Source organism: Alosa pseudoharengus, unplaced genomic scaffold (genome assembly GCF_046254945.1).
Source record: "Alosa pseudoharengus isolate Yale_2024_CS ecotype anadromous, Long Island Sound unplaced genomic scaffold, YU_APseudo_1.1 YU_APseudo_1.1_scf_11, whole genome shotgun sequence".
Lineage (NCBI taxonomy): Eukaryota > Metazoa > Chordata > Actinopteri > Clupeiformes > Clupeidae > Alosa > Alosa pseudoharengus.
Genome location: NW_027468576.1, coordinates 30,163,087 through 30,181,191, shown reverse-complemented (window position 1 = coordinate 30,181,191; position 18,105 = coordinate 30,163,087). Strand labels below are relative to the sequence as shown.

The following is an 18,105-nucleotide window of genomic DNA, read 5'->3' as shown; positions in this document are numbered from 1 at the left end:
CTGAGTGTGTTTCACTAATTCACAGATTGGGATAAATGCAGAGACCAATTTTCCCTCACGGAATCAAAAGAGTATATATACTTATACTTATACTTATACTTATACTTATACTTATTAAAACTTGGATTTGACATGAGGGTTTATGTAAGGAGTAACATCCGCTGAGGTGTCCTGATATGCAGAAATAATAGAGGAGATGGAGACAAAGACCTCCCGGAGTGGAATTCTCTTCCAAGTAAATTAATTCTGTATATTGGGACACCGTATAGGTTGTTATTCTGTTTATCCCCCATGTTGCCAGTAGGCATGCATTTATAGCACAACAAGGGAAATGTAGTTCAAAAGGCCGACCTGTTCAATTTGTTGTACTACTTTCATTGGTTACGGAAAATGATGGTGGGTAGTTTGCTTTGTTACAGTTGATTCCACTGTTGCGAAGCCTGCTTGTCAGTTCAATCATTGTTTACATTGATATGGGATGGAGATTACATTTTTTACCAGATCTACTTCATAGGTGCCCCAATGTACAGAATTAATAGCCCCCTGCCAGCCAATCAAAAATAGTATTTCTTGTCTCTTGGGGATACATTTTCAATAATATGCCTTGTTAGTTAGTATACCATGATTATTGTGTGGGTATTTTTGTATTTTCCAAATTACTAATTACTTGTATTTTAATTAAATACATTTTTCACATCAGTATTTTGTATTTTATTTTGTTACATTTCATGAGCCAGTATTTGTAATTTGTAATAAAATAGTTTTTGATGTATTTGTGCCCACCTCTGCCAGTAGACCACGGCTGCCCGTGCCCTGATGTGCTCACTGATATCTGATGTGCTCACTGCTCAGTGAATTGTAAGAGTGAATGGAAGATTGTGTTGACTGACCACCAGCTGTTCTAGACCTGGATCTTGTGAGCCTGAACCTGTGAACATCTTAGCTACCAAGATGCTACATATATACTGTCACAGATGCTACATAGATACAAGATGCTACATATATACTGTCACAGATGCTACATAGATACAAGATGCTACATATATACTGTCACAGATGCTACATAGATACAAGATGCTACATACACAAGGATGCTGGATTAAAACAACCAAACTTTATTGACAGTAACACAAGACCCAAGTCTTTTAGATGCCCTATACTGGTGCTGAATTGTTTGTAGTATTATCAGGAGCTGTGCCATTATTTCAGTACTCAAACAGCGGAATAAAAGATTACTGAATTGAAAGGTGAAAAACGGGGGATTTGTGGGACCCATGGTGGTCATGCCCATGTCGGGGTTGGGGAGGGGGAGGGGGAGGGAAGGGACAGATGGGGTGGATCGTCGGAGGGATTTTCACAACACCTGGGCACTGGGGGAAAAAGTGTACGGGTGGAGAAGGCCCGGTGGGCAGCTCCATGGGGCCAAAGCCTCCAGGGCGTTTTTGGTGTCCTGGACGTCCTAGAGGTCCTGGATGACCTGGAGGTCCTGGAGGACCTGCATCTCCATGAGGTCCATGAGGAGGTCTGCCAAAAGGAGGGTGGGATGCAGGGTCCATATGTGGAACAGGTAGTTTTGTACAGTTGGCTGCAGTGGGAGGTGGGTGGTGGTGGAAAATGGTGTCGTTCTGCAAAAGAGAGGATGCACCCAATGATAGCACTTGTGGTCAGTGTAATATAGGCAAAATGAAATATTTGTGCAAAGTCATATAAGGCTGATGTTTCATCTACTGATCATGAGAGAATGATGTCATGGTTGGCCTTTTGGGCCTTGGTCAGTTTGTAAGGAATGACCACGATGTGAAGGTGCAGTAGAAAATGGTGATTTTATACACTGTCCACTTGAGGGTGCTAGCTTACAATGTATGTAATTTCCCAAAACAGGTGAGCACACTCTGAAAGGCAGTATTGGGGTAGCCCTTCATAACTAATACAAACTAAGACTCATCACATGACATTATGTTGCTACCGAAGCAGTAATATAACTGTGATTGTTGTACTGCAATACAATTATATTTTTATGCCATAATATCATAAAATTAACACAAAGCCTCGACATAACCTTCAGTATAGCTTAATCTGGGTTGCGTGCTGGCACTCTCTATGAAACATGAGGATAAAGACAGGTACCTGGATGTCAAATATAGTGCACTGAACATCCACTTCACCATTCCCAAGCAATGTTGACTCACAGAGACCATGGTGCTGTTGAGGGACAAAGACAGATGTTTGTAACCATGTTTGTGATCAAGAAAGAACTCAGTGTTACACAAAATGAAACAATGTCCCTGTGATCTCATAGCTCAGTGGTTGGGTCACAACAACACTGGACACAATCAGGGAGATCAGCGTTCCAGGGAAAAACTGAACCTCGTCACTGTCATGGCACAGACATCCAGAGGGGGGGAATAAAATCCATTATCATACTCACAGCTTCATCATCACAAAGAGTAAGGCAGTCGTCCTGATCCTCTGGTTTAACGTCAGCAGAACAGTTGGTTTCAACAATCGCAAAATCAGCAAAGATGGACTGTCCCATGAACATCCACTGTGAGGACAAATGTGTAAAAAAAAAGAAGTGTGTAAAATAAACACATTTGCATGCTATGCATATATGCTATACATGAACACATATTATTGTATCGAAATGTATCAATACACATTGACAGTGATTTCCAATCTGATTGTTTCTCTAAAGAGCCTCTTCTTAGATGTCTCTTGAGATGATTTTGCCATGGGAAAAGATAAGACAAGGTGACCACACATGTGTCCCACCTGGGTTGACATCCTGCCAATCTCCATCAGCCTGAAGTATTTGTCCTGCTTTTCCTCCTCGTTGAATTTCTTGACAGCGCTGCGGACACTGTCCAGACCCTGGGGGTCATGTAAGGGGATCAGCGAGGGGCAGTCAGGGCACTGTCTGTTCACTTCCTCTGCTGGTACTGTGGACGACACATACATCATTTGTGAAACTTGGGGTACCCATGTCGTCTTCCCATTCATTTTGTGGCTGCACTGGGACAATGATGACATGATACAGTAGTTGTTAATTGTTTCTCTTCAACTTTGTGAAATAGTTTTATACATCTGCCAACTTTATGTGAAATATGTGTATCATGTTATCGTAAAGCAATCTGTCATTTGGAATTATTGTATTGAAGAACTTTGAAAATTGAAATAATTCATTACATTTGTGATGGAATTTCTATTTCATCAATCGACTTAAAACAATTGTATTGCAGTTGTTTGAATATTCATTAAAATGGAGATATTAGGTTTTGTAAATGAACTCTTATTATTATTCTCCAAATAGCTGATCAGGATCATAGACAGCTCAGTAGGTTAACTTTTGCTGGAAAGGTTGGGTCTAAATCACTGTGTGTCACCTGCATCAGTTTTGCAGGAGTATTTCTCAACGATTGCTTTCCCGTCTGTCTCCTTCACTGTCACGCTGCATGTGGACTTGACTTGCTGTGTGTAAATAGAGAACAAACAGGCTTAATTTTTTTTGCAAGGCAAGATTATGTCAGATAAGATACGGTAAGAGGAAACGATTACTCTGGGCATGGTCAGCCGACCAGCATTTGAGAAAGTAATGGCTTTTGGCTTACTGTGTCATGAAATTCACGAATCTCACATTTCTCTAATGGTTTGGGGTCGATGATGTGGCATTTGGTTTCACCTAAAGCCAACTCAAGAAGCAGCTGACAGTGAGGGGTGCCCTTTGAAGGATCAGAGGAAGAAGAAAAAAATGGCTTTGGTACAGGAATATATTTGTTTTCAGATCATTTCAAGCTTTTTTATTCAGGTTTTTAGACACTAATATATAAAAGTTCAAAATATAAAAAAGAACCCCAAAACATGGTCAACCATTGTTACTAATTTCACACAAAAGAGCAATCTTAGTCAAAAATATCCTTGTCAATGCATCTTCAGCAGAAAAGCTCCCTTTTTTTGAGCTGCACTCACCTTGTTCTCTGCTTTGGCAGAGGTGATTTTGTCGACACGGAACTTGAAACCTCGGTGGTGGTGGTGGTTGATGAAGTGCTCGGCCACCTTGGCCGCCGCCTCCTTGTCTTTCTCTGTGCAGGTGAAGGGCTTGTCAGTCGGGGGCAGGCTGGCAGCCAGCACCGCAGGGATGGCCAGGGTCAGCAGTAGCACTCCCCTCATGCTGAAGGACTCAAGGGGCAAAAATAAAACATAGGAACAAGTCCCGCAGGCTCATTTATGCACTCTTTTGCACTATCTGGCCAAAGGGTAAACAATGTGCGCTAAAGTAAACAGCTGGCTTGCTCGAAATCCCCGTTTTAGAGACAGATTTAGGGAGAGAGAGGAGACAGAGAGTTTATAGAGCAGAGTATTCTGAAGCTGACAGGAGAAATGCTGCAGTCTGTCACATGTATCTGTTTTGGATGTTGATAAGATGGGAACACTTATGTTTTTGTTGTCAAATAAATTGACCCAAATATTTTGCATGCTTGGGTAAGAAAACAAAAACTATTTGAATCACATGCCTTATATAGACACACGCCTCAATAAGCAAGCAGTTAATTTCATTTATTCAAAAAAACTGTCATATCTGGAAATATCTGTGATATTTTTAGCATCATTTGGTAGTTGATTTGTATATGTGCTATTCTCTCACAATAGGATTTTAGAACTTGATGTGAAAGACGTGGTTTGGATGTTTTTGAGCACAGTAGCAATAGCCCTTGACCATTCTGACAGCTTTTGAAATGAGTGATTTGCACTGGTGTTAGAGAAAACATGTAAAACTTCAGTGTCCTGACACTTGACTTTTATTGTTCCTTTGTGCAAGATCAAATTTAGCACCCTCTCTAACTCTTAATATCCAAGCATGCAATGAATTCTATCCTCATAAAGTGGGAAAACCACAAAGAGCTATTAAGCCGAATCTTTTCTGGTAAGTGCGCTCTTCGGCATAAGTAAATCAAGGCAAGTCAATGCATGTCTGTGTAAATGCTTAGTCATCTTTAGGATAATTGTGTAGAAGTATTAATCATGTAATGTGTGCTGTTTTACTACTGCCATTTATTTGATTAGATTGTTTTTGGATGCCTTTTTGAATATGCTGAATTTCACCCTCCATAAATGAATAAAAGGATATTAATCAGCTTTGTAAATGATTAACAAAGGTCAAATGTACAATATGTTGAAATCAGGGGCCTTTGCCCCTACGTTTTTAAAATCTTGCAACAGTTAGGTAATCTCTTTATCTTGCTCTCTGTGTGTGTGTGTCCTGAGGTAAGGTCTTCATCAAGTAATCAATAATCTCACTGCCTCACAGTTAACCAATCAGTAACACAGGATATTATGACAGATTTCATACCATATAACTTTTAACAAGACAGGTCAGAATAAAAATAAAAAAAAACAGCTGAAGCCATGCAAAACAAATATCTCATTCCCGTAATGTATAATCACACGCTATGATTTAATTGATTTCCCATTTGCCATTTACTGAGCAATAAAGTGCTTAAACATTTAGCTCTCTAACATTCTGATTTTCCAGGGGTTATAAATTGTTTGTGAATATTTGTTTAAGACTGGACCCAACTTTCCAAGTGAGTCCATTTGATGCATCTTACCTAGGAATATGCACAGAGTCGGTTAAAGAGTCAATCACACAGCCAGTGCTCAGCTCTGTTCAAAAACCCCGTCCAAGGATACTGTAGCGTATTCACACAAGATATGACCTGACTATGAGCTGAACTTAGAGAAAGCCTGGTATTTCAATTGTTAAGATTATTTTAAAGCAATAACACAATATAGCACTGATAATGTTTAAAGTATGTGTGAGAGTTCCTAAATCATTTTGACAATTATGTACCAGCATCCATTTTATTTTTTATTTTCAAAATATATTTTGAATCGATGATCACAAAATACCATTCCAAAAATCTTCACTGAAAAGGTTTGGGAATCATGTTGCTATCTGTTACTAAACATACTGTAGGTGAAAACAAGGCTGATTAATCGGCTCTGACCATTTCATATTTTTCTGGACTGTGATTGACATGGTACTCTCTACTCTACAGAGTGGTGTAGCGAGGAACTCCAGGGCAGGAGCGGAAAGGGGAGCCACCGCTGGGGAACACCGCGAGGAACACCGGTGTGTGGGGAGGTTTGGTGCCAAAGAGGGCCCGTCTCTTCCTGCGGTGAGGCTTGTAGCGGAAGTCCGCCGGAGGTCTGGCGATGGTGACCCCGAGCTCCTCGGACGACTGGGACTCTGATGACTCAGACTCGCTGGAGGACGCCGCGACATGTGGACTCACAGCCATGGGGTCATAGGGCACGGGAGCGTGATGGATGGGGTCAAAGAGTCTGTCGTCGGGCCCCACGGGTGGCTGAATGGGCGTGTATGGGTTCGAGTTCGGGCCCGGGACTTCAGGGACGACAGCATCGATTCCAGCACCCGGTTCCGTTGCAACAGTGGGAGCCACGTCGTGGACCACAGGCTTTACGTTGACCTTGGCTGAAGAACCAAAGCGCTGAGGAGAAGCAAAACAACAACACAACATGAGACCCTACACCCGCGGTCAGAATTAATCAGTTTAATCATAGGGATGAGTGTGTGGGTGTGCACGTAGATCTGGAGGCCAAGTTTTGTTAGCTTTGGCAAGGACACTTCCTGGCGCTTTACTCTTTGTGTTGACTTGTCAGCACTACCATGTGGGTTGTTGTATGGCTCTGAAACCACAAGGTTTGCCTGGTTTGGACTCTCAATCATGTTAAGAGATGGAAAAAGACGGTTCCAGGAAGAATGCTCTCTGTTGCGTGGCCAGGCACACTACCCACTGACTTAGAAAATCATGAAATTTACAGTACCTGTGGGTGGAATATTTCACAGGACACCTTAGCATCTTGTTGGAACCAGTTGTTACCAACAACAGCTCCAGCACAGAAACCAATTGGCTGCAATGAGACAATAGGCGGGAGTGGGCACTCAGTAGATGTACAGGCAAAGACAATGAGATACTGACATGTATTAGGGGTGAGCAGTGAGACAAAAGCATTTCATGGACTGAGATAATGGACTTCATGTTTCTGAATTGCTATGGCAGGGCTATTCTGGGTATTTTAGTTGTCAGAGCCAAAGGGTTCCAAGTCTTACAAATGATGAAAATATGAATAATAAAAGTGGCTCAGCTATGGCCCTCTGGCTCTCACTTTTCTCTCAGCATCCACTGGCTCACAGAAACCTGAGGCAGTTACTCCCTCTCCACACTCCGCAATGGTAAACTCGACGAAGGTGCGCTGAAATGGTTCACGCTGCGGAAACAAATGACATGTTTTTGTTTACAAAACACTTCGGTCAATAGCATAGTAGCCTAGCCAATCTTTGAATTATGAAATGAGAAATGAGAGCTGTGAATGCATCGCCATTTAGATTACATTCAATATTGTACAATAAGTACAAATACAGAGACAACGAAATGCAAAAGAGCAGAAAAGTGCAATGTGATATCAGTATAGACAGGTGGTGCAGTATAAACAGTATAAGACATATTTATTCATGTGCTGGAGCACGCTGCAAAGTCACATATATTAACATTATCATATCATTCATATGCTACAGTGTCTTATAGTATGAGAGCTGTGTCATTTAACTGTACTAGGGTGCAGTAGCCACGGTTTCTCCTTCACAGGAGGGTGGTCTTACCTGTGCGGAGGCACGTGTGATGGTGTGCAGGGCCAGGCTTACAGGAAGCGTGCTCTGAGCCTTGTACTTGTTGAGTGAGAAGAGCGATGCCCCCAAGGCCTCACGGCTGTCCACTTGGAGCAAGAGCGGACAGACTGGGCACGTCTTCTGAAGCTTCTCTGGTGGATCTGGGACAATTGGTTACATTACTGGTTAGCACTCTGGACATGTAACCGGAGGGTTGCCGGTTCGAGCCCCGACCAGTGGGCCGCGGCTGAAGTGCCCTTGAGCAAGGCACCTAACCCCTCACTGCTCCCCGAGCGCCGCCGTTGAAGCAGGCAGCTCACTGTGCCGGGATTAGTTTGTGCTTCACCTCACTGTGTGTTCACTGTGTGCAGTGTTTCACTAATTCACCGATTGGGATAAAAATGCAGAGACCAAATTTCCCTCACGGGATCAAAAAAGTATATATATATTTCACATTCACCTGAATTTCCTTTTGAAGTAGCCTATTATTAAGACACTCACAAATAACAAAAAACAAACAAACAAAAAAAAACAGTGCTGTCCAGAAGGAAAGGGAAGCTGAAATTCTTAGATGCAGATGAAAACAGATGCCAAGACATTGGTAAGAAGAGGAACAGTAACGTACCTGGTACTAGAGTACAGTCATAGCTGTATAGGTATGAGTATCCACCAGCATCATGAAGAAGGGTTATGTTGCAGTTCCCTGAAATTTGCTAAAACACACAAAAATATATTCATCTTGAAACTAAAAGCCAATTAGTTGGAGAGCATGGTATGTTCATATTACTGCTTGTATATTATTTTTCACTCTTCTTGTGAGTGGCTTCTAATGTTTTCTCTTAATATTCACAGGCCAAGATCTTCCAGAATTAAATCATCTTGACCTTTTGCTGAATAGCAGGCAGCCAATAAATAAGACAATGCAACTACATAGGATTTCTGTAGAATGTCATGCCTAAATTAACAAAACTTTTTCGATACCCGTTGTCTGACTTCCAGGCATACCCATTTTGTCTTTGTAAAATACATTGTCATGTTTTTGAAGTGAAGTGATCGATAAGGAACTTACAGTTTCCATGAAAGGTCGTACGTCACATCGCTTCCAGGTTTTGGGGCTCTTCACGTGGCACTTGGTCTCGAGTACATCTGCATCGAGGTAGTAAACTTTTCCAGCGGGACCCTGCGAAGAAGAGAATTATTACAATGATGTAATGGCAAGTTATCGCAATTTTACTCAAAGGGGAACCGTTTCCATACCTAGGCCAACAATATATTAAAAAGGGGTCTGGCCACAACCTGAATTTGGGGTTTTGGCATAATAATATATCATTACAGAGAGTTATAATAGTAATTCACACAGCAAAACAAAAGCCTGCGGGTGTTGGCTAGCTGGGGAAATTAAAGCTGCTGCTGCTGTTTGCTGCCACACCAAAGGACTTAATTAAAATGGCTCTTACAGACATTGACGGTCATTCAGTAACATCACCATTTATCCAAAATAAATAATTCACTTTCAAATATTTGTTCATTCATCTCAGATTCCACCTGATGTAGGCATACATAATTAGGCAACAGTGCGTATCCTAACTAAAATAAAAATGTAGCCCACTAAAGCAGAGCTAAACTAAAATAAATAGGTTTCTAATGCAATAATCCAGCTGACCTGTGCGTGAAGCTGTACGTTGGTAATTCTATTGAGAGCAAATTTATATCCCGTCTGTCGATCTTCATTTATGTAGGTGATAGCAAGTCGAGCCAACTTTTCCACGCTTTTGTCATCGCAAGGAACAGGTGTTAACTCTATCACTTGAGCCGATATGTAAAAGACATTTGCGAAGACAAATATCCAAGCAAAAGTGGATGAACTCGCTGTCTTGAGCGAAATCATTTTTGTGCTGTCAGCCGTCATATGAACATTTGGTTCCAGATAGTGTCCAGTTGTTTACATTTGCTCTTCAACATGACATTGGAATGCTGAGAAATATTAACACTGCTTTTGAATGCAGGCCAAATCATTTAAGCTGGATGTATTGATCTTCCCAACATGAAAGTTGATTATATTCGAACGTTAAACTTGACCAAACTCATTTGTTTGGTCACATACGTACTTAAATCGTCTTTTTAAAAAACAAATTTTTGCACCTAGACCTCGTCAATAAGGCAGTGTAGTGGGGTGCGGTATTAACAATGACCAGAGGAGGGAGTTTTAGGCATGGTAAAGATGTTTCTATTTTCTACGTCGAGCAATCAAATTACTATGGGTATTACATTTTGGTTACAAAAACATGCAGGACATGACGTACCACTATGAACCTGAGATTTCCAGATAGGGACTAATAAATACCATTATCAGGTAAAGAGGTTAACTTCTGAATTATTATGTGAGAAAAAAATCTTTAAGAGAAATGGCTAGTGGGAGAAGTGTGTGTGTGTGTGTGTGTGTGTGTGTGTGTGTGTGTGTGTGTGTTTTTAAGCATTTTAACCATCCTCACCATCAGACGCTTCATAACCTTTTCCAGTGTGCTCTTGTCATAGGTGTGCAGGGTTTTGTACAGCATGTTCACAGTTACTTAACAGACTGGAGAATGCCTCTTTACACAAGCAAGGGGAGAGTATCAGAGGACATAGCTGGATCAAATCAAAAAGTGAATATCTTATCCCTCTTGGGCATTTTAATGATGAATATAGTTGCAGTGGAGGCCAGTCGTCATAGTTGGCATACCGTTTTTAATTTGGCTTGTGTTTCACAGATAAATCTAGCTGTCAAAATACATATGTCCACTTGCTGTACTGGCTGTTTTTCTTGTAAATATATGTTGTGTATGCATCTCAAGCTTGTTTTAGTAAGTCTACATGAATTTAAATCATTCAAGTTTGTTTTTAAAGCATTTCTACAACGGACTGAAGTTAAATTACAAAGTATATGAGGGAGTGTCTGTGTAAAAATGTGTGTGAATGTGAGAGAGAAAAAGAGAGGGAGACAGCATAGAGAATGAAGAATAGAGAGAACACTGTAATTTTCCCACTATTAATAGTTTACTTTAAGTAACGCGAGAAGGGTGACATCTGAAAATATGAAATCCTTTTGTCTGGCGGTTGCTGTGGATCACCAAAAATATGTGCCCAATTATCTGAAAAAAAGAGAAAAACCCATTGTCATCTCATCAATCAATGCCAAATACGTCACACAAAAGTATAACTTCCTTGTCCCTGGCAGGACTGCACTTTGTGTCAGATTATGGCTCAAGTAGCCATGACAATGTAGATGTTACTGTAATTACACAGGCATGCAATAAAGTTAATACTCTAGCTCGCAAGTCGTTCCTCATCATTATGCACTATCCTGAACTGAATGTCTGCATTAGTCTGGGATCTAGCAGCTAAAACAACATCCCTCCCCTCACCTACACCCAGGAAAAGGAATCTACCATCATCTGCAGGCTGCCTATAAATAAAATCAGAACTTCAGAAATGCTGCAGGAATGTCTTGGGCATTTCCCCTCAGAAGTCAATGGTAGTTCTTTTTCAGTCCTGAGCACTTAAATATTTTGTAAGAGGGGACATATTTACACAACCTTGCCCTTTTGTCTAGATCTGAGAGACGTGTAGAAGCCCGGTTCTGCTTTCAGCTGGCAAGCGCTCAAATAAAGCAGCGCCTGTTTTCTGGGAGACCCCTGTTCCCCTGGTTCTCCCAAGGGGCTCTGCAAACTGGGAGGGGTCATCATTATTACAGCACCCCCCATTTCAGTGACTCAGTAACTCCCCATTTATACACTTTAGAAGTCCAACCAAGTGCAGCACACTGTTTGTGCAAATCACCTGGAACACATGCGTCCTGCGACCTCAAATAGGCCAGAGGCCATCCTCTTGCCCCTAATTTGAGGCACTCTTTTACAAGCCACAGCTTTCCACATTTTCTCACTCTCTCCACTTATCTTTTGAATGGATCAATGCCTCTATCCTCTCCTTTTGGAAATTCATGTATCCAAATTGCCTGCAGACCCACAGGAAAAATACACATTTAGCCATAGTGCCTTCATATTCCTTAACCAGACCCAAGGTTTTTCCGCACCCCACAGTATGCCACAAAAATATGTATAAATGGCAAAATATTCGGTCACCCAGAGACAAATAATAGCCTACCGCACCAATGGAACTGGATTTTTTTTTAAAACTACAACTAAGTTGTAAACTTTTTCTCTTTCCTTTGCTGCTCGTTTTCATAATGATATCCTACAATAAAAGTTTAACTATGATCAGTACATTCAAAATACTTACATGGAAATCTTAATTATGCGAGCCATGACTGCATTTAACAGTAATTGAATAATTTGTAATAGGTCTGACCTTGTTGGCACCATGTTGCAGTTCAAAAATAGAATATACAACGGCGCTCGCCTTTGGCAAGTGATAAAGTGCCACACGTGCAAGCATGGGGGAGTGTCTGGGAAGAAAGTGCTCTAGTAGTGTCACAGAGAGGGAGAGAGAGCGCGCTAACAGTAGGGCAGCTCAAACCTAAGTCTCTAACTACTCAAACAGGATTTACACGGACTAACACAGACTCATAACGCCCTTCACAAAATAAAATAAAAATAAACAAAGGGGTTCTAGGTGAACTATGAAAATGATCTACTGGCAGCTTGCCACTGTCGTGGTGTGGTGCTTGATAGGATTTGGTATCGGACGGAGAGCTGGTGCTGAAGACGGCGACATTCTGGAGAAAACGAACAGCGCGCGATGCACCTCGCGATGTCTGACTCTCCACATGACACAGCTGACGGCTTCATTCAAACATCTTCAGGTACAGTAATTCCGCATTACATCTTACTTCACAGGAAGACACACAGGTATTTCCTCTTTAACTAAGTAGTCCAGAAATGTTATTCTGCACACCAATGTCAACACAGTAGATGATTTCTTGTCTGTCCCAATCTTTATGTGCTGGAGCAACGGGTAGGCTATTGTTAGACGCACTAACCGACAATCATTATTCCAAACGTGTTGGGAATTTACAATGAGGAAGTTCTCACGAAGTAATGTATGTGGTTCTCTTTAACATTACTTGGACGTCAAAACTATGCCATTAAACTAATAGTAGTAGTTTAAAGTTCTCAACATGTGTGTTATGTGCAGTGGGTGGGAATGTCATTAAGCGCGAGGGCCGCTTTAACATTCGTCTGAGTGAAAAGCAAGGCGTGAGAGCTGCTCTGTTCGTTCGGTCTCTACATCCCTGCCACCTGGGAGTTGGATTATGAGGGTGGTCCCGGTTGACCGAGAATAAAGCACCAAATTCACTTCACTGCAAGGTGTAGCTCCACTGTTTCACAACTCTGGCGTGTGGTGGTGCTGAATTGCGGGCACGAACACGTAAGGTCTTTATAAAATGGTCAGAGGTAGAAATGAAAGTTTTCCAGCTTATTAAAATACACTGTCATCACCGCCACATCATGTGTTGGCAGCAGTTACACCCCCCCCCCTCTCACTGGCTCTCGCCCTCCATATGTTTTGAAAAGTCATGTGTATATTTTATTTGCTGAGTCTGATAATGTGTGTGTGTGTGTGTGTCTTAGTGTTTATGTATATATGCTCCATGGGGCCTGTGCCATTTACCTCCCCTGCAGATGGGAATATGCTTAGGGGTCGAGCCTCCAACACACCACCAAGTCCACAGCTAGTAAATTTCTCCTTGATGTAATTTTCTCTTCTGCTTCCTGGTAGTTGTTGGCTGTGATTTACATGTACGGGTGAATGGGTGAGAGACCTGAGTGCAAGGCACTGTGATCTATAGGGACTTCCCACTGGGCTGCTTTGAAAGGCCTTTTAAGAGGGTGATCTGGAAATGAAGAGATTGGATGTGAGGTGACAGGATGTTTTTCTACCAAATTTCACTTCAAAGTAGTAAAGCATGATCATTTTTGTTTTTATTGGAGGGATTTTAATGTGTCTTGAGTTAAGCAATAAACCACTGGCAATGATTTGTGCTATTCTGTAGATTTTTCAGTGAGTTGACAGTGAAAAAATCAGACTCATTGACTTTTTATGAATGGATCCACTATACCCAAAATACTGAGCGTCTTTTTCGGCTCCTATGTAGAGAATAGAGAATACATTTCCTCACAAGTGGGATGTGACACAAAGTGCTGTTTGATCAGCTGCAAAATTATCCACATTGTAGCATCAGTTGCCACTCTTCTCCACACACAGCTGTTTTTGGGTTGCAGGTGTGTCTGCATTGTTTATCATCCATCAAAACATTGTATTCATTTTTTGAATGGAAGACCAACTGAGGGAGATGGAGAGAGAGAAGCAGTGATTCGATAAGAAAGAGAGAGAAGCATATTCAGAGAATAGACACCCTATAGACCCTTTCAACTATAAAAACAAAAACAATGCTTGAACGTTCTATTTGGGCCCCAATCTACTTCCTCTGCATTAAGATAACATATGGAATGTTAAAAAGGAAGTCTTGTGGGGCCAACTATGATGCTGATAATGGAACTCTCTTGAAAGGGTCTATAGAAACAGATGTCATGGAAAATTTAAATATCTTATGTTGGTATAAGATCATGCCTCAGGAATGTCTGTACTTTGAGTACTATTGGCAAGCTTTCAGTTTTTGTCAGATCCAATAGTGATTTAGGATCAAGTGTGAAATATAGATGATAGATATATATCCATATAGAGAGAAGTGTTTCTTCAAGCTTGCCTGCCTCTGTAAACACAAATGACTTGACAGCACAAGTAGTGCCCCCCTCCCTTTCTCTCACTCTCTTTCTTCACTTCTTATGAAGAGGAATCACACTGCCTGCCCTGATAATATGATACACCGGCAGAATCCCGCAGGTCTGTAAGGAAACAGCGTCTCAGCGGTTACTCCATATTTTAACAAATGGCCCGTTAACGCCTCTGTCAGACCCCTCGCTCCCACACCTGTGACTCCGTGGTCCATTTCGGCCGTGTGAGGAATTGATGGCGGCACGGCCGACGTTTCCCTTTTATCTACTAGTGCAGATTTTTTTTGAACCTACAGACAGATGTCGAGGGTTAACACTGAGCTGCTCTTTGTCAGGAGGGTGATGGATTTCTGGCACAGACGCAGTGGGACTGCTCCTCTGTATGCCACCACTTAAATAGCAGCTGCAATCCGCCAGTTAAGCTTCCCTTTCCTGATCATGTTGTTTTAATGTCAGGTGTCTGGGATTTGTCCAGTGTAGGGGTGTAACGGTACACAAAATTCACAGTTTGGTGTGTACCTCGGTTTTGAAGCCATGGCTCAGTTAATTTTCGGTATAGTAAGCTTGTAGGTACTGCTAACCTAAAATTCACTGACAGTATTACTGATGCGCAACGGGAATAGTATTTTGAAAAGTTATCAACTGTTTTTTTGACGTTAATTGACTAAACTGACATATAGTCCGCCATATATGTCTGTGTGGGAACTCGAATGTGAAACATAGTCTGCAGTTAAAAAAGCCTACTGCTGATTACTGTTCATGACTGCATTTGATACATTCGGCTACACTTATATTGAACATCCTGTAGCCTACCTAAACTTTTACTTTTACACCCCTAGTCCAGTGTAGGGATGTAGGTCTCATGCATTGCATATTAACAGACACTCTCCAATCTTTAACAAATACTCTCCATAAAATTGCTGTATTTTCATACCACTCATGAGTCATGACATTCATGATGTCGATGGAATTGGCTTTATTCTTTTCCCCTCCCCCTCACAAGCACATTTTAAACATGTTAGGACTCTGGGAGGAGATCTGTTATCTTATCATTGCAGCAATGCTTTCATTGGGCAATAAGAGCATCTGGCAGTGCAGGTTGACTATTTACAGTTAACGGTTCCATGACTGGACTTGTTTAATATTTGGGAAAACATGCTGTGTGTGCCTCTAATTAGCCTCTGATGACACAAATGCACTGGTGTGTAATAGAAGGACAAGTGTGTTATGGAGAGAATTATAGCATCAACAAAGAAGATGATAATGGTTGTGATAATAACAATGTGAGGACAGTGATGGCATCTTGCACGTCAGTAGCAGTCACAGCATGATACACTATATTTGATAATGTGGAGACCATTTAATTTAATAATGCCATCAATATGCAAAATATGTCCTGCCAGAGTAGTATTACTCCAAAGGGTTGATATATTCAGGGAAAGTCCGCTTTTTAATGAAACAACAGTGGCACTGTGCCTGCTATAGAGCACTGTAGATTAAGACTGGTGCTCTATAAAAACAGATTTGTGTGCTGGCTTTAAATGATGCTGAGTTACTAGCCTGACTGAAATACTTAATGGTTTTCTCATAAGTATGAGCATTTGCACAGTCATAGCCCCTGTGCGCTTTAAAAGTGCTGTTTTTCAGTTGTGGTACTTGTAGGAGTTATTGACACATAGAGCCAATTAAAATTCCCAGCAAGACTACTTTTGTTAAAATGCATGTTTATGGGAGACGGATGGTGGGAGGGGTTGGGAGAGGGGTTTGTGGTGGTGGTAACATCATTTCACACCACCTCTTGCTGTGCATTAACGGTTATATTTGAACGGGAAGAGAACTAGGGGAACATGACAAACTCCGACCTCAGAAGGGCTTTTCGGGGAAATGACGTCGGTGTGCCATACCCAAATTGGGCCGTGGAAGTGTGGGGTCGTGGTTAAGGTTAAGGAGGAGCTGCGTAATTACAGTATGTCACTTGTGTGTGTGGGTGTGTGTGTTTGTGCCCACAGCTGTAATGATGAACAAGTAGCAATTTTACACCCAGGGCTATTAAAACATCACTTTCCTTTTCTGGTATTGCTCTACAGTCTAAAGAATGTGGCAGTATTAAAAAACGATCATTTGCCCAGTGTGCAAGCTGCATGAAACAGTTAACAAAAGTTTGCAGCACCTTCCCTCTCCAGATGCACATGAATGCTAATGTGAACAGGTGGTGTGTGTTGTCAGAGAGATTGAACAGAAGGTGGTCTACATCATCACCAGTTAATTAACACTGTTAATGTCCAGGTATATTATATTGAAGGTCATTTGTCTTTAAAAGGGCTCTTACAAATATGTATGCACAGTTTGGTCAAGCTGTCATATGTTATGAATTGCCTATATGTAAAGTCCCGAGATTGTGATGCATTTTGTATGTACATTGAAATCACACAGGTGAGAAGAAACTTCACTTTTGGAGGACAGACTTTGCGGTTTGGCTCCAAGGCTACTGTTGTGATAAAGGTGTCTTGGCAACAGAGCATTAACTGCTAGGTTACCTGTTAAGTACCTATTTAATAATTACCTGTCCCATTATTTAGTTCAAACATAGGTGAAGCTGAAATATCACTGATGGTACACTATGTTAATGGATTGACTTGACTATCCCAGATATGTAAAAATGTAATCAATTTTAAGAAGAAAAAGTATTTTTGCAAAGTGTAGCTTTTTAAAGCTTTTTTATCTCCAAAAATTCCATAACCTAACTGAAATGTAATATGTAACATCTGATCAATCATGACTATCTGTTTACTTATGCGGTTTTTAAATGATATCTCTAACTACAATAATGTTGGTTTATGGTTCCTGTATCTATCTCTAGTATTATGGCAATGAGAAATGATTACTGTTTTATCTCTATCTGCAAATTGTCAGAGACGGCTGTGAGTGGCTGCCACTGAATTGCTTGCCTTTTCAGTTGACATGTAATTGAGCTATTAAATATGGCGGTTAGCACTGCATGCATGAAGTAGTTCTTCACAGTGGAGGCCCCTTTTTATAGTTCCAAACTCTTTCTCCCATTTGCTCTTGTCTCCATTAAATCCAGCTTATTTTTCAATGCAGATTTTTACTATCGACTCTCTCTCTTTCATTCTCTCATTCTACACATCTAATGTCCCCGTTCTGTACCTTTATATGTTTTTTTCCCTTTCTCCTTTCTTTCTCTCCTGTGCTCCAACCTTCTCTGCTCCATCCCTCTCTTCTCTGTCTCTATGTTTACCTCGTGTCAGTGCCAGTCCCTCATTCCGAAATCAGAACAGTAAATGGTGTTGCTTGCCCTGTGCCCTGGGACGAGAGGCTCTGATTGGTGGAGCGGCAGACTCATCCGGGGTCAGGGAGAGAACCAGGGGAGGGGAGCCTCAGAGAGGTGACGTTCCACAACAGCTCCAGACAGAAACCATTACAATCAAGCCCGCGCCGCTTACCGATCACGATAATGGCAGATTTAGGAAAAAATAAAGACGCCTAAATGCCCTCTGCGGGACGCTTTGCTTGTCTTGTGGGGTTGGAGTGAGCGAGTGAGACACGGGAAGAGAGGCCACACATCTAAGAGACAAAAGCTAGCCTACCTTGTGATGTCCTGTGTGTGATTTCATAGTGTGCTCGTTAATGTTAATCATATAGATATACGATTGTTTTTGTTCC

At 41.4% G+C, this 18,105-nt stretch overlaps 3 protein-coding genes across 3 annotated transcripts in view; 1 reads left to right on the top strand and 2 right to left on the bottom strand.

Moving 5' to 3' along the window:
- Nucleotides 1-1,170: 1,170 nt before the first annotated feature.
- On the bottom strand, nucleotides 1,171-4,167 carry ahsg1 (alpha-2-HS-glycoprotein 1). The gene is made up of 7 exons (XM_076277645.1): nucleotides 3,967-4,167; nucleotides 3,609-3,719; nucleotides 3,384-3,468; nucleotides 2,773-2,939; nucleotides 2,429-2,545; nucleotides 2,128-2,202; nucleotides 1,171-1,625 (listed from the first exon to the last, which is right to left on the bottom strand). Exons 1-7 carry the CDS (start codon nucleotides 4,165-4,167, stop codon nucleotides 1,233-1,235), a joined length of 1,149 nt encoding a protein of 382 aa, XP_076133760.1. The 3' UTR covers nucleotides 1,171-1,232.
- A 1,767-nt stretch (nucleotides 4,168-5,934) lies between these two features.
- On the bottom strand, nucleotides 5,935-9,679 carry LOC143116442 (fetuin-B). Its single transcript, XM_076277644.1, has 7 exons — nucleotides 9,351-9,679; nucleotides 8,757-8,867; nucleotides 8,313-8,400; nucleotides 7,682-7,848; nucleotides 7,189-7,290; nucleotides 6,847-6,933; nucleotides 5,935-6,509 (listed from the first exon to the last, which is right to left on the bottom strand). Exons 1-7 carry the CDS (start codon nucleotides 9,594-9,596, stop codon nucleotides 6,051-6,053), a joined length of 1,260 nt encoding a protein of 419 aa, XP_076133759.1. The 5' UTR covers nucleotides 9,597-9,679; the 3' UTR covers nucleotides 5,935-6,050.
- Nucleotides 9,680-12,148: 2,469 nt separating this feature from the next.
- anos1b (anosmin 1b) overlaps nucleotides 12,149-18,105 on the top strand; it is a 45,109-nt gene continuing 39,152 nt past the window's right edge. The window contains exon 1 of the mRNA XM_076278817.1: nucleotides 12,149-12,488. Within this exon, the coding sequence (XP_076134932.1) occupies nucleotides 12,306-12,488 (183 nt within the window). The 5' untranslated portion in view covers nucleotides 12,149-12,305. The remainder of the gene's footprint in view (nucleotides 12,489-18,105) is intronic.